This window comes from Pempheris klunzingeri, chromosome 23, assembly GCF_042242105.1.
Source record: "Pempheris klunzingeri isolate RE-2024b chromosome 23, fPemKlu1.hap1, whole genome shotgun sequence".
Lineage (NCBI taxonomy): Eukaryota > Metazoa > Chordata > Actinopteri > Acropomatiformes > Pempheridae > Pempheris > Pempheris klunzingeri.
The window spans coordinates 3,041,644-3,056,643 of NC_092034.1; the positions used below are offsets into that span (position 1 = coordinate 3,041,644).

At 43.0% G+C, this 15,000-nt stretch overlaps 1 protein-coding gene across 1 annotated transcript in view; it reads right to left on the reverse strand.

The window, feature by feature from the left end:
• exoc6b (exocyst complex component 6B) overlaps positions 1 to 15,000 on the reverse strand; it is an 87,637-nt gene that overhangs the window by 30,546 nt on the left and 42,091 nt on the right. The window contains exons 16-18 of the mRNA XM_070854597.1: positions 9,227 to 9,338; positions 8,432 to 8,566; positions 8,094 to 8,282 (exon numbers count right to left, since the gene is read on the reverse strand). Of these exons, the coding sequence (XP_070710698.1) occupies positions 8,094 to 8,282; positions 8,432 to 8,566; positions 9,227 to 9,338 (436 nt within the window). The remainder of the gene's footprint in view (positions 1 to 8,093; positions 8,283 to 8,431; positions 8,567 to 9,226; positions 9,339 to 15,000) is intronic.

Genomic DNA, 15,000 nt, shown 5'->3' on the forward strand with positions numbered 1-15,000 from the left:
GCTCTCTATGAAAATAATGTAATGGCTTTATAGCCGGATCACACCAGCAGTTCAAACTGCTGAAGTTGTAGAAAAACAATCTATTCCAATGGAACTGATTCAACTAGTGGATTTCCTCTTGGGCCCAAAGTAAACATGCATAAAACTGAGCTCACCAATTTCAACTGTGGGTTAAATTAATGAATTTAATCTTCTTCTTTTTTTAAATTTGGTGCCAATTCATAAACACCATCTCTAGACCCTTTCAAATAGAACCGTAACTTTATATTTACGGAGATCCAATGACTTGAGTGAGCACTTTGTGACAGTGGTGAGACAAAACTCCACTATCATGGTTAGAAACTGGGGTTATCTGCCCTGACTGACTGGGTTGACTTGGGTTAAATGTGTGTCATTGACCAAACAGCACGCCATGTTGACAGCGGAGAGCCAGAGGATGCCAAAGGGAAGCAGCTATCATAGCTTATTACCTGCCTAATTCACCGCCATCCACTTTTATTTAACCTCTGCTGGAGTACAAACTGCTCCACACACTGTAAAAGGAACCAGACAGTAATGAGACAGGAGTCGATGGTACGAATGCAGCTTTGAATCAGCTGTCTCGGCCTATTGTCCTTGTTAAGTACCACATAAGTTAGTAGCCTTGTCGCCCTCATCATCAGCGTGAATGAATAATGTACGATCCAAAGAACAAAAAAAAACAAACTAAGAGACAAAACTGGGAGACATTCAGAGAGGTGGCTCGTGTTAGGATGTTCCCAGCCTGCTAGCACACCGTGGTAGACATTTATGGATATAAGGGAATGTCCGATTTATGGCCTGGTTCGCTAATGCTTTTCTAAAGAGGTCAACAGTCTGATTTCCAGCACATTTGGGAAGAAAACCACACATTAATATTCCTGTGAGGCGATCCATTTGTAAAAATGTAGAGGACTTCCTGGAATACCAAATCCAGGAAGTTTAACAATAAAAATAATGGAGTTAACCTGCAAGTCCAAAAATCATATTATTGCACACATTAGTTCAAACTATGGCCTTTCATTAAGAAACCGTCTAATCAAGTAATTTCTTAATTCTAGTGACATACTTTAATATCATTTCCTCTGTTTGTTCTGCAGGCAGCAGCTCAAGTCGCTGCCGCCGTAATAAACTAGTTTCCTCTTGGAGATCCATAAAATTCATCTTATCTTATATAACGAAGCCGACAGCAGCAGAAAGATCCCATTGTGGCTGAGAGCGAACTGCTGTCCACCTCAGGAAAGAGTCTGGACTGCAGTTCATTCAAGAGGCAGCCGTCACCTCAAAGGCAAATCAAATTACACACACGGCGCACACGTGCGAGCACATATGTTCGAGAAACGCACACCTACGACTGGCCGGATATCCTCCAATACGATGCTGGCCTCTGAACACACACACACACACACACACACACACACACACTCCAGCCAACCCCAGGGGTCAGTTATCATAGGGTGAGATTGAGCGTGAAATGGGTTAATTCTATTTACATGTCCTGAACCTGGGCTGACTGACACACACACAAACACGCAGGTAGGTCTGTCTGACAGAAATGGCGGCGTCTCAGAGTTCAATACAGACAACTGGGAACCATTAGCCTGATGCACACTGGAGGGAGGGAGGGAGGGAGGGAGGGAGGGAGGGAGGGTGGAGAAGAAAGGAAAGACAAGAAAAGAGAGGGTTGAGAAGAGGGGAGGGAAGCAAAGGAGAAGTAAAGAACAGACAAGAAATATGAAGAAACTAATGAAAGTAGGGATGAGAAAAGGAAAGATGAGGAAATGGATGGAAAGGAAAAGAGAGGGGAGTAAAGGAAAGGTGAGAACAAGTGAAGAAAGGAACAGGAAGGAAAGACAAAAGGAAATAAGAGGTGAGGAGAGGAACAGAGGCATGGGAAGGGAAATGGATAGAAAGAAAAGACAAAGACAAAAGAAAAAGACAGTTGAGGAAAGGCCAGAGAACGATTCAAGAATAGAAGACTTTGATTGAAGGAAGGAAAGGAAGTAAAGATGAGGAGGATGGAGGGAGCAGTGAAGGAAGAGAAACAAGAAGAGGCTACAAGGACAGAGGAAATGAAGGGGAGAGAGACGGGGAAGGACACAGAATCAAGTGATGCTTCCTCTCCATCCACACTCACTCCATTCTTAAATCCGTCCTTACCACCACCCCTCCCCTCCACCTCTCCACCTCTCCCCCTCCACTCCCTTCTTCCAGCTAACGAGAGACGTTCATCAAAGAGCTCATTAAAAGCTACTCAGCTCCTAACGGCTGAACAAACAGACAAGAGAGAAAGAAAGCAGGCGAGGTGGAGGGAACGAGGTGCGGGAAAAGGATGGGGACGAGACTGGCGGGGTCAGCCAGAGAGGCAGATGAGATGAAGAGGGTGAATGATCAAGAAAAAGGAATGAACGGGAGAAGAGGAAGGAAAAGGAGGAATAATTGACAGTAAAATAAGCCAATAAACACATTGATCCTGCCGTCTCACCTGAAAACGTGTAGTTTACACACGTTAAACGACGTATTAATCAGTATGTTGGAGAATATTCTTTAATTAAATGACCTTTCAGCCTTTTTGTCTCGTTGTTTTGGCTTTTAAGCACATTTACAGTATTGTTCAGGCAAAGTAAGCGACTAAAATCTAGCAACTAAAGGATTTAGTAAGCTGATTAGCTGGACTTGTTACTGTTAAACTCTCGATAACCGATACTGAAAAATGTATTTTTTCAACATCCCACAATGAAGGAAATACTGCAGAAAACTGATGTGTAATAAATGATTTTAGAGTCACTTGGTGGAAGCAGAAAGAAGCTGTAAACATTAAATCTCTAGAAAGAGATATCTGGATATGAAAGCAGGATCTGTAGGCAAGATTTTGTTATCGTAGGTGTTCAGGTGTCTGTTTCTGGTCCGTTCGTCCGGAGCCACTGGTCAAAACTCAGTCTTGGAACCCACCAACTATCATCTGACTGCAAATTAATCTCTCTTTTCAAAATTCATCTGCATTCATATGGGTTAAACAAGAACCGACACAAGAAAGAGGACGTGTCGGCCTGGATATCCGTTATCTTCAGTGGCTGAATCATCATCCAGCGGTGACCGACATCATCTGGAGTCGTGCCCAAATTTCGCTCTCTTTAAGCTCTGTTCAGCAAGACACTAACTAGCCAAATAACTAGCTAACTAGCTCTGCAGGCTGTTTGATGCTGGGGGGGTTGGTGGATAGCGGGCTATGAGAGCTGCAGGAGCGAACCAAAAGCTGCAGACAGGAAACACAAAACAAAACAATAAACTGGAAGACCCCTACAGAAGCCGGCCACATTGATCCTGGGTCTGTTCGAGGTTTCTTCCCGTTAAAGGGGAGTTCTTCCTCCACTGTTGCTCAATATAATATAATATCTGATGCTGCTCATGTGGGGATTCTTGAATCCTTAATGTTGAATTCCTGAATCGTTGGGTCTCTCTCTAATTAAAGAGTTTGGTCTAGACCTGCTCTTCATGTAAAGCGTCTTGAGATGAAGCTGTTGTGAATTGGCGCTATATAAATAAAGATTGATTGATTGAAAAAATGCTCTGCAGACGTGAGAGGTGCAGCACAAGTGACCCCCTTCCACAACACACTGATCTGTTGTTAGCATAAAAACATGAATCAATGCAGCTCTAAGATTCCAAACCAAATTTTTAAGCGCTTTAAACAAGTTCAGTGATCCTGACAATCTTGTTCCAATCCAGCTAAACAAATACAACAAGAGAAAAGTCTGTGGTAAAAAAAAAGGGATGTGGTCTCAAACACATTGTACTTTCAGGGTAAACTCATCTGTCCGTGTGTGGTCAAACACTTCTTCAGCAGCCCTCTCCATTACACTCCATCTCCATTACTGACAATGACAAATGACTTACAAATGCTGTGCTGATCTGTAACCAGCACAGGTACTGAATCAAACAAACACAATGAGTATTCAGTTTAACATGCTTTTTTAACATTTTAACATCCGATTTAATCCAGAACTTCAAACATCAAGAGATTTGCTACAACAACTAGAACCTCATATGTGAAAGCATTTAGCTTAGTAACAGACTGTTGTCCATCTCCAAACTATGCACCTCCCAGTTTGGCCACACTTTGTTTTGAAGCACTCCCAGCTGAATTCATCTTCGGTCTCATAATGCCAGAAGCAGGTTGAGTTAGAAGCACAGCAGCGCGGTAAGTCACTGCATCACAACGCACTGATTCACAACCCCTGGAAGGGATTCGACACGGTGTATAATATGCTCTCTGTCCATCCAGAAACCTGTCAGTCACATGAACGGCAAGCTAGGGCAGCCAAAAGTCAAGAGGTGGGATCACGGCAAAAAATATGATACTGGCGTGCAACACCCCAGGGTTCAATGCTGCCTCAACTACATCTGTAACAGAAAATGTGAGTCTGCAGCGTGAATCCAACGGGTTACAGGTTTTTATTCTGATTCATGACTTGGAAAACGACAGAAAAATGGGAATCTACTTATGTGTATGAGACTTAAATTCACATAGTCAAGCTCCAAATCACCGTAAAGGGAGCGGGTCGAGGTTTAGTCTTGTGGAACAGTCACAGATTGCTGCTTCATGGCAGGTATTTGTTCATGTCACTCAAGAAACACCACAAAAATGAAGTCTGGACCTTTGGTTTCAGCTGCATTTTTGTGAGTGTTTTCTCTTTGGATGTAACCTCGACACACACAAAGAGCCAGTGCAAGCAACTTCACTTCAAGGACTTGAACCGCATTTGATCTGACAGATACCAGGGTTGGAAATTTCTTTTTGTCAGTGGTAAATACACGTTTTTAATGGCTTTTTTTTTTCCAGACTTCAATTTTTTACTGATATATTATAGACTGTTTCAGGACTGTGAATGTCTTCACTGACTAGAAAGTGAACATCAGACATTGTCTCATCTTCTCTGGTCAAGACAGGAAACTACATCAAATAAAAGTCTTAAATGTCATATAAAAATAAAACTTTACAGCGGAGCAGGACCTCCTCGTGATGCTGTAACCTGCCAAAGGTTACGGTACATTAGCCTAAACGCAAACAAAATGGGTTGGCGCTGACAGGTTGCTGGTTATTACTTCCCTCCCTGGTTGGGACAAAGATTTTGGCACATGAACACAGATTCAGGCAAACGTGCATCACTCCTTTTTCATCTTACATGCTGGTTGGTGAGTTCTAAAGTGGGGATTCGGGATAAAAGTTGAGGGGTTAACAAGGTCAGTGAGGGATTTGGTAAACATCACTCTGTTACCTCAACAACCCAGATACTCACCGGTAAGGTTGCATGTTCTACGGGCGTTCCCTACAGCAAGAAACATAAACCGGGAAATTTAGCTGACGGCATAAACAGTAAAACTCGTGTGTTATTAATGAGAGACGTGAAAAGTTGCGGGAAACGGAAGGAGCTGCACGTAAATAAACCTCAATCAAATCACAGCGAGGACATTGGCAGCCTTTTCTAACCCCGTGAGCAAAGTATTTATTGCACATGGGCCTTTGAGATGATGCTAATCTGGCTTTATCTGGCACTTTGCTGCAACGCGCTGAAGCACCGTGGAGAACTCAGTAAGTCCTGGACACATGTTAGAGAAACGGCCGCCAAACCTTCTCAGTGCAAACTGATCAAGGGTCTTACAAGGCATAAAATTGGAGCGCTATGGTCAGAGGAGAGGCCAAAATTTCCTTTCTAATTTTCACATGATTGTATTCACTCCTGAGGCCTTTTCATGCCTTGTTCCATCTTTAAATTTGAGCTAAATTTGATTACGAGTACTTAGCTAGCACTAAACTGAGCGATATTAGCAGCTCTTGGACATTTTCCTCTAGTGAGAACTCTAAAGCTGTAGAAATATGAGCACGCTGAGCTTTCTCAGTACCCTCCTGCTCCCAATAAGTTACCTTCAGACAACCATAAGCACAAACACACATACAGAGTGCACCAGACTGCGTCACGGCGAGCCTTCACTGATCTCTGGGTCTGTGGGGCTTCACTGTGCTTACCGTTAGTTGCATAACATGTCGGATTTTTACTTACTTTTTACTTTACAGTCAGAAAAACGTGTAACAATCACTTGTTCCTGGATTCTTGGTCTCTCCTCCACCTCCCCCCACCTCAAATCATCTCTGACCTCACCCCCCCACTGAGCTCTACTGGAACACACTGTATTCTCTTCTCTTACATTTCCTGATTCACCTCAAACTGTAACTTGTTGGGGTGTAATTTCAAGAAGTTAATAAATATTTCTGAAGATGTGGTTGTACTTGTACTAGAACAGACAGTGGTACTGAAGCAGAGGTACTCTTAATAATGCCAGCAGTAGTCGTAGCAGTGGATAAAGTAATGTGTTATTCATGCTCCTGAGCAGTTTACTCCCTTCAATAGTATCCAGTTCATTTCTTTGTAACCCGACTCTTTTATATGATCACCTCTTATTTCAGGGGGTCATACCACCCAGCTTTTTAGATCCATAGCATCTGATCTACTTAGGAGGCCCCACACTGAGTGTGCGTCTGTGTGCGCGTTAAAGTATGTGTGACGGGGTCATGTCCGGGGCTTGTGGGGGTGTTAGAAAAGCTCCTTAGAAGTGCTGGAAAACACTTAGCTCGACCACCTTGTGTGTGTGGCCTTATGGCCTTGTGACCCGCTTTCGACCAAATCTGTGTACGCAAGCGCCTTAAATCCAAGCCGTGTGTTTGTGTGTGCGCTTTCCACCGTCTTACAGCGGCGTGGGATTGGAACACGGATCATGCGCGTTTCACATAGTCTACATAAAAACTCGCTCAAAGATCCAAATGCAGACTTTAAAATTCTGCTTTCTGTGCCGAGCTTTGTTGAGCACCATTAATAGCTTCTAAACTCTGGATTTATCGTGGATCTCACGCTTCCACGTTTGGTTTGAGCAACATTAATCTCACCATTAAAAGTGACGTGCAAATTTATGGTGAGAAAATAATATATCTGGAACCTCAGGCTCCATCTAGTAGTTGATATATTCCTACAGCACAGGAATTTACACACCACATTTATTTATCAACCACCTGCTGTTTTGAAATGAAAAATATCATCTTTTGACATTTTGGGTGAAATAACATTAGCATAATGTATAGGCCCTTCTTATTGCTTATGGAGATCATTGTCTAAAACACATAGTGAACATTTCTATAGTATTTTCTTCTATCTTTTAGTTTTAGATTTGATGTTAATGTTTCCTGATTATGCACCAATATAATCAAGCAAATTCCTTGTAAAGTGAAAACCTCCTTGGCAATAAACCTATTCAGCTCCTGATAATGGCAAACAGTAAGGGATTTTATTCATGATGGCAGCTGTAGCAGGAAATACTTGATGCTTAATGTGCTGTCCGACTGTATATCTTATCTACACTCTATACTGTTCACGGTGCGCTGACAGAACGTACAATCATTACAGCTGTAGAGTCAATAGCCTGAGCCGGTGTATAATCTGGTGCTGCTGACCTGTCCAGCTCACCCTTTAATGAGCTTAACGGGCCCCATGTTAACGATCTAACCTGTAACAAGCTGATACTCTAACGAACTAAAGCAGATTGTCCTGCCCTGTGATGTCTCACGCTAGTATGCAGAGAGACTGGGGAGTGAGCTTATATAACACACACACACTTACCATGAACACACACATACTGTTTATACAAAAAGAAACACACTCAAACACACAAACATAATATAAAGTGAACATGCTAATTTTCAAGCCAGTGAGTCCATTTGACAAAAAGGAATAAATGTTTTGATTTATGTACTTTCTATGCCAACACAGTATTTCCCAAAATGCCAAACTATTGCTGTAACCTTTGTGTAAGTAGCTGCATACGTCTGCATGGGCTTATTTTATCTAAACGACTCACTACTTACTTAAAACTTTCATCCTCTACAAAAGTAAAGTTAAAATCTTATTTTGTTAAAAGAGCTGTGATAAAATTATAATTATCATTATTTATTGGACTATTGGTGGGCTTGTAAGTGTACCTTTGTGTGTGTGTGTGTGTGTGTGTGTGTGTGTGTGTGTACTAACAGGCAGGTTGGTGAAGACACTGAAGGTGCTCTTCAGAAAAGCGATCAGGTCGATCAGGTAGTCGCTGGCGTCCAGAGTCCCGCCTCCCTGCACCCCGGCCATCCAATCGTAATCCGCCAACTGCAGGAACTGGTCGATCTTGGCGTTCAGGCTGGTGTAGATCTCCGCCTCAGCCGCGTGACGAGCGTCCTGCATTGAGAAAGAGCTCGGACTGAGAGGCATGTGCTTTTTATTGATTACTAATGTCGGTCACATCCATTGGAGGAGGACAGGAAATGAAAGGAGACACCAAGAAGTATGTGGAAAAGGGAGAATAGGAAAGAGTTTGGGTGGCGTACCTTAAAGGTGGAGGTCCCATACAGCTTTGTAGCGTTCACCGTGTCTGGTGGGACATTTGTGATGTTTGATATGAACTCCTCCAGGAAGTGGCAGCTCTGCTCCAGGTGGGTGGTGTTTATGATCACCTGCACCAACTGGATGCAAACAGAGGACACAAAAATGACACTGAGCATCTTTGGGTACATGTAAAGTAAAGAGCTGCAGTCTATGAACCATCTAATCTTCCATTTGATTTTATTTATTTGTTGAGAAAAGGATAAGAGGATAAGATTACCACAAATACTTATGTGTTGCTGGTTCTTGCATCCTAAACTATTATACCTATTGATATTCTGCTCATTATTTTGAGATCCAGCACAATTTCTCACTGCTGCTTGAACTTTATCTGATAAAGGACGCAGACACGATGAACCTGCCGTAACACGCTGTTGTCGCTGCATCCTGTTTCTTGTGAATTAATGATGTTTGGTTTCTAGGCCGATCACAGACCGTGGAGACAAACAGCACGGAAAGTGGAACATTAAAAACACCATTTGGTGTCACGGCTCGCCGTTCGGCACAGTTATGACAACAACAAAAACAACAGCAACAGGTTGAATAGAGGAAACGGCTGTTTTTGTAAAGGTCAATGGGCTGGAAAGGTTCGGAAAGAAAGACAGAGTCACACTGAAGATGTGCAAACAACATTAGCTCGTTCCCTCTGAGAGGGATTATTACAAGCATGACGTGTTAAACTGAGTTATTTCTTTCTTTCTTTTTTTAACACATTGCACACACACACACACAAACAGTACCTCTGCCAACCCGACATTCTTCTTCTTTATGGCGTACTGCAGACAGTGGCTGAGGGTTCTGGTCAACAGCAGATTTGTTGACTTGCGGATCATATCGTCTACCTCCGTGGAACTGAGGACACACACACACACACACACACACACACATAACAAAGACAGCGGTAGAGAATTAGTGACTGTGCAGAAGCCATTTCTTCCATTTCTCGTGGAGAGCTGCTGCATCTGAAAGCCAGTACAAACAGTTTAAGGGAATTTCTCCGTTTGGAAAAAGGGTAAATGTCAGCCAATTCAAATGAGCACATTACCATATTAAGAGCTGCCAGGCTCATTAAAAGTCTAACTCTGCCTTAAATCTCCTGATATGACTGCAGCTTGAAGGTAATTACCCTACACTACTGAAAAAAGCTAATATGAGACTCAACTAATACAAAAATTGTCCCAAAATCAATTAAACATCCAAAAAAATCATTCCCTCCCCCCCAATCATCACCTGCCTTCACATTATCCATGGATTTACTAAATGTAATTACCCATCCCAGTCCTTAACATACTTTCAATAGTAATAAAACTACCACCTCTAAGCAGCCAACAAGGCGTAAAGAAAGCCAGCAGGCTGTTAAGCCTGAAACGAGCTCAAATTTCCTGTTAAAACAAATGTTTGATGGCGCTAATCAGACCCACTTACAAGATCTCTGACATACTATCGATTTTGTTATGTTTGAAATGTGGGTGATGTTTGGTGAAGAAACCCAGACAAAGCTCTGCACAGCTTTGGGAAGGTTTTTCATGGCAGCGTGCATCTCTCTGGTGGAGCGTCACCCTCCTGTTTAATCACTCGTTCCTGGAAGCGGCACAAAAAGATGAACCGAGGCCCGCGAGAGCCCAGACGCCGCTTGACCCCGACATGAGGCTGAACACACAGACGGGAGCGGCACGAATGTTGACGGACACGGCGTCAAACACACAGGCGGGAGAAGGTAAGTACACATGTGATGAAGAAACGTGAGGTCAGACGAGGACAAATAAGACAAAACCTAATTTATAAGATAACACACACACACACAGAGAAAAGGCCAGAGGAGGTCAAACACACATCACACAGGCAGAGATAACCAGCGGAAACAAAAGCGATCACTTTCTCCCGCTGCGGGATGATGAAGAGGAATCTACACTGAAGTGTGTTTGAGTGCTTGTGTGTATTTCTCTGTGTGTTCGACTCCAGAGCCCTGTGGGTAACAAACACATTCCAACCAAATCAGTAAATTATCTGTGCCTGGAATTCAACCTACACACACACACACACACACACACACACACAGTGTCGCCTGAGGGAGAGAGAGAGAGAGGGAGAGAGAGAGAGCTGGAATTCCAAACTCAACTTTGTTTCCAAAAAAGCGGAGGAATCCTAAAAACGTTCCGACAATTTGGAGCAGGGGGGAAAATTCCTGGAGCGGCAGAAGTGCAGAGTGGACAAAAATGGAGTGTGTGTGTGTGTGTGTGTGTGAGGAGAGTGGCAAAAAGTCAATGTATGCTAGTGAACCCTGTGAGCACACACACACACACACACACACACATATATACAAATATAGACACACCGCAGAATTTGGATTGAATTTCATTATATTTATGCTGCCATCAGTCACAATAAATGTGCGGTGGTCGACGCTGTCAGAAGGAAGACAAACGCCTTCAGCCCGGGCATGTTTACAGCTCAGGGAGGAACGGACGTGTACACACAGAAGTATTTCCTAAAAATACACAAAAGAGCAACAACAATGACAACAAGAAAAAAAGAAAACAGTTAGCAGTAAGAGGAGCAAGAGGTTAGAGCGCACATAGCCAGGAAGCCGCAGGTATTCACATAGTGCACCACGAAAATTGACTCTGGACAGTGTTAAGGAACATGCGCACACACACACACACACACACACACACACACACACACACACACACACACAGTGTCCTTATTGGTGTGTGGGGAGTGAGTGACTGTGCCCACATAACAGAAATCAACTGTGGTCATAAGTCTGCCAGCCAAGTGCCCCCTGCTCTGTGTGTGTGATGATTTTAGGAAGACGGACACTTTACGTGAGTGTACATGCTGTTGGTATCCGTGTGTGTACTTGCTGTGTGTACTTGCTGTGTGTCTTGGTATGTCGACAGAGTTCCACTCATATTTTTCTCTCACCCTCAAATGGCTCCTTAGCACGACTTTCGACGTCATTTGTCACTGAAACAGCCGTCCTGACTAAGTGTCGCTGCGGTTCAGCTCCTCAGCTGCTGGCTGACTGAACTGAGCTGATGCGACAGAAACGTTATGAAACAGAGTGATTTCAAAGTAGTAGCACAAATTCTTGGGGTTGTGTCTCCACAACCCAACATGAGTTGGAACCAGTTCTAGCTGCATAAAAGAAAATGAATGATTGAGTTTTCTTGGAGACCAGTAAAATTTACTTTTTAAAACCAATTCACTGACCAAAAAAGATCAGAAAAATATCTGTATATTTATGTTAAGCTCTTTTCACGCACTGGACTTCAAAATAAAAGCCCAACAAGGGTTGGCCAGTGGAAAACTTTATCACTTAGCAGTGTTTGTTAGCTTTATACATTTACTTTAACAAAAGCTTAACTGTGACAGAAAAGGAGGGATGGCAGGCAGTGGGTTTGCTACCTGTGGTTAGTAGATACTCGGTTATGGTGATATGGTAGCAGAAAAATTGACGAATCATGGTTTATCATTTAAGACAAGTGACCAACAAATTTTCTTTTTAAGCAGGCACGGTGACTGAAACATCATGCCGGTTGGTCACCACCCAAAGACACAGAAATTAAAACAGTTCCAGCATCCATTCAAGTATCACAACCATCTACAAACCTTGCCACATGTATGACATTGAACAAGGTACAGTACATTCTTGTAGGGTATGCAGTGGGAATGGCTGACATCATTTCCTCCATTTTTAATTGCCTAGTGCCAGCATGGTCAAAAACTTCAATTCCAAAAGTTCCATTCAAATTTGGTGCAACATTTTGTGGTCATAACAGCTCAAACTGACAAACTACTGATGCCAACGACTAACTTTACTCACAGCGAGATCAGTTTTGACAGTCCGTACAATATACAACAGCATTGCTAAATTACAAGCAGAAGCTGTGACCCAAACTAAAAGCCTGCTTCAAACACATGCAAGCGAACACCTGTGATTCATGTGAAATGGCAACTGGGCTGCATCAAACCAGCTTTAAAGCACTTTGGCACAATGAGCACTGTGGTTGGATCTGTGCTGGAGAAATGTGTTTGTGATCGAGCAGCTCGCTCAAGATTGACATACGCAACTTGATTTTAACTGCTCGATTGTCTTCGCTTGTGTGGAAATCGTGGCCAAGAAGTGCTTTCTCTTTCATCTACAGTTACCTCTGTTTTCTTTCCAATCTTTACCTGGAGCAGACTGGCTGAGCGTGCATGCTCCTTCTCAGCAACACCCCGCTTCATATTCGCAGTTCGACACGATCACACCCCACAGTCCTCCAACACCGGACCGGAGTTTGGGGGTTGAGAGTGGGGCTCTGTGGTAGCATCTCTGCGGCAGCTCCAGAACAAGCATGTTTCTCGTGTTTTCATTTTCACAAGTCTAGCAGTGAAACCAGCAAACCCACGGCTACAAACCCAGTTATTCTACCTCTTGGCTACAGGTTGAATTCTTTCCCACAAATTTTCATGCCAATATCACCTCATCTCCCGTTTCTCCTGAGACATCACAGCGCTGAGCGGTCTTCATCACCGCAGCTGCCGCCAAACCAACACTCATTTCTGTATCAACTCTAAAGTGATACATTTGCTTCTTGAGCCACGGTAGCCAAAATAACGGGCAAGTAAGCCTGCCAATGTTTAGACGACTAACTCTAGACGACTGGATGTACATTAGTACGAACAATTCTTGTAGTCTTTCCTTACATTGAAGCATCTCCTGACACTGAGGCATGAATTCACTCACTATACAGGAAGAAGGTGCTCTTTATAATCGAAGGGGCTAAATACGGAGGCCATCTTGTTCAACAAAAAGGACGCAAAGAGTTGAAAACACCTAAAATATTGGTCGCACATCTGTGAATAATGAAACTCTCATAGGAGGCAACAGTCCCGTTAAATACATCGATAAAACTCACCTACTTCTTTATGAACAAGTGCATCTCATTAATTTAAAAGTCAATCTGTATTTGCATATTAACATTGCAATTAGGTCGCAAGAAGCCAAAGCTCCTAATTAAGAACATCTGAAATCTGGAGTATAGATTCCAGTTGGGAAGGCAAAAGAGTAAAACAAACAGAACTGACAGATGAGCTTTAATGGGCAGTTTCCACTTCCTCATCAGACTTGTTGGAGCGAATGTTACTGTGGGCAGAGGATGGGAGGGAGGATATGATTCATTTGCAGAGAAGGTGGCCTGAGATGCTTCTTGAAACTCAGAGATTACAGCCAGTGATGGAGGAAACCAGTGTAGAAGTCATTCCATCACCCAAACAATGGCCAACAGTGAGGCAGCTTTGTCACATTTGTACAGTCAAATTGAACTCGTGCTTGGAGCTAAATGCTAAAATCAGCAAGCTAGCTTGATAACAATGACATCAACATGTTGCTGTTTAGCAGGTGCAATGTCTACCATCACAGGACAAACTGTTAATGATTAGCACTAATCACAACTAAACTAAATATTAGACAAATTGAAATTTTGATCTGATGACGGCACAAGTTTATCCTGACAAGGACATGAATGTATTACCAAATTTTATGCCCAGCAATAGCTGTCGAGACATTTCACTTATGACTAGAAATGTCAATAGAACTCCACATTTGGGAGCAAAGTTTTGTGCCAATCCATCGAGTACATGTTGAGATAATTCACAGTGGTGGTGGTGTTACAAGAAAAGTCACCAGTAATAAGTAATCAGGGATTCATCATGTGGGAACCGTGAATATCTGTACCACTGTACCAGTGGTTGATGAGATATTTCAGTCTGGCCCAAAGTGGTGAACCAACCGACTGACCAACATACAGGTTGGCTCACTACAGCTATGTTAGTGGAGTGCCTCATGGCTCTAAATACGAACCACTGCTAATACACATTTTCATGACAAATAAAAAGCACACATGGAGGTAGAAAACGTACATTATGTACACTTGAAGTAAAGGAGTAGCAAAAGCACACACACATACACACATACATACACTCAAGCATAGTCTCCTTCCGCCAAATCAGAATTGCAAACAGAGGTTAAGGTCGGAGGTCAGAAGGATCAATGACCACAATCCTGCTCCATCATCCCGTCTGCTTCCGGACCTGAGCATCTATGTGTGTTTGAAGTAGGCAGGAAGGCGTGCCGCCGTGGTAACCAGATAGCAGGGTGTGTGTGCAGCAGTGTAGAAATCAAGTCAGGTCATATAGTGGAGTCATTACCGCGGTCTCTTGCTGACCAGACAGCACTAATCGCTCTCCTCAATCAGAGAGAGAAGCTGTTACACAGAAAAACATCTGTCTGCACAGTTTTGTTGGTTCAGACGTGATGATTTCAGAGCAAAACACAGAGTTGTTTTGGCAATCTAATGAATCGGACAGAAGCAGAGTGTTCTAGTGGGAACACCTCAAAAAGCACCAAGCTACCTGGTGTTACAACCGTTTTCCCACGAACGGCGCCAGTGTTAACTTATTTTATCATGTTTCATACAACAACAGCTTGTCTTGGCACCTCGTTCTACTTGCTCTTGATTACTGT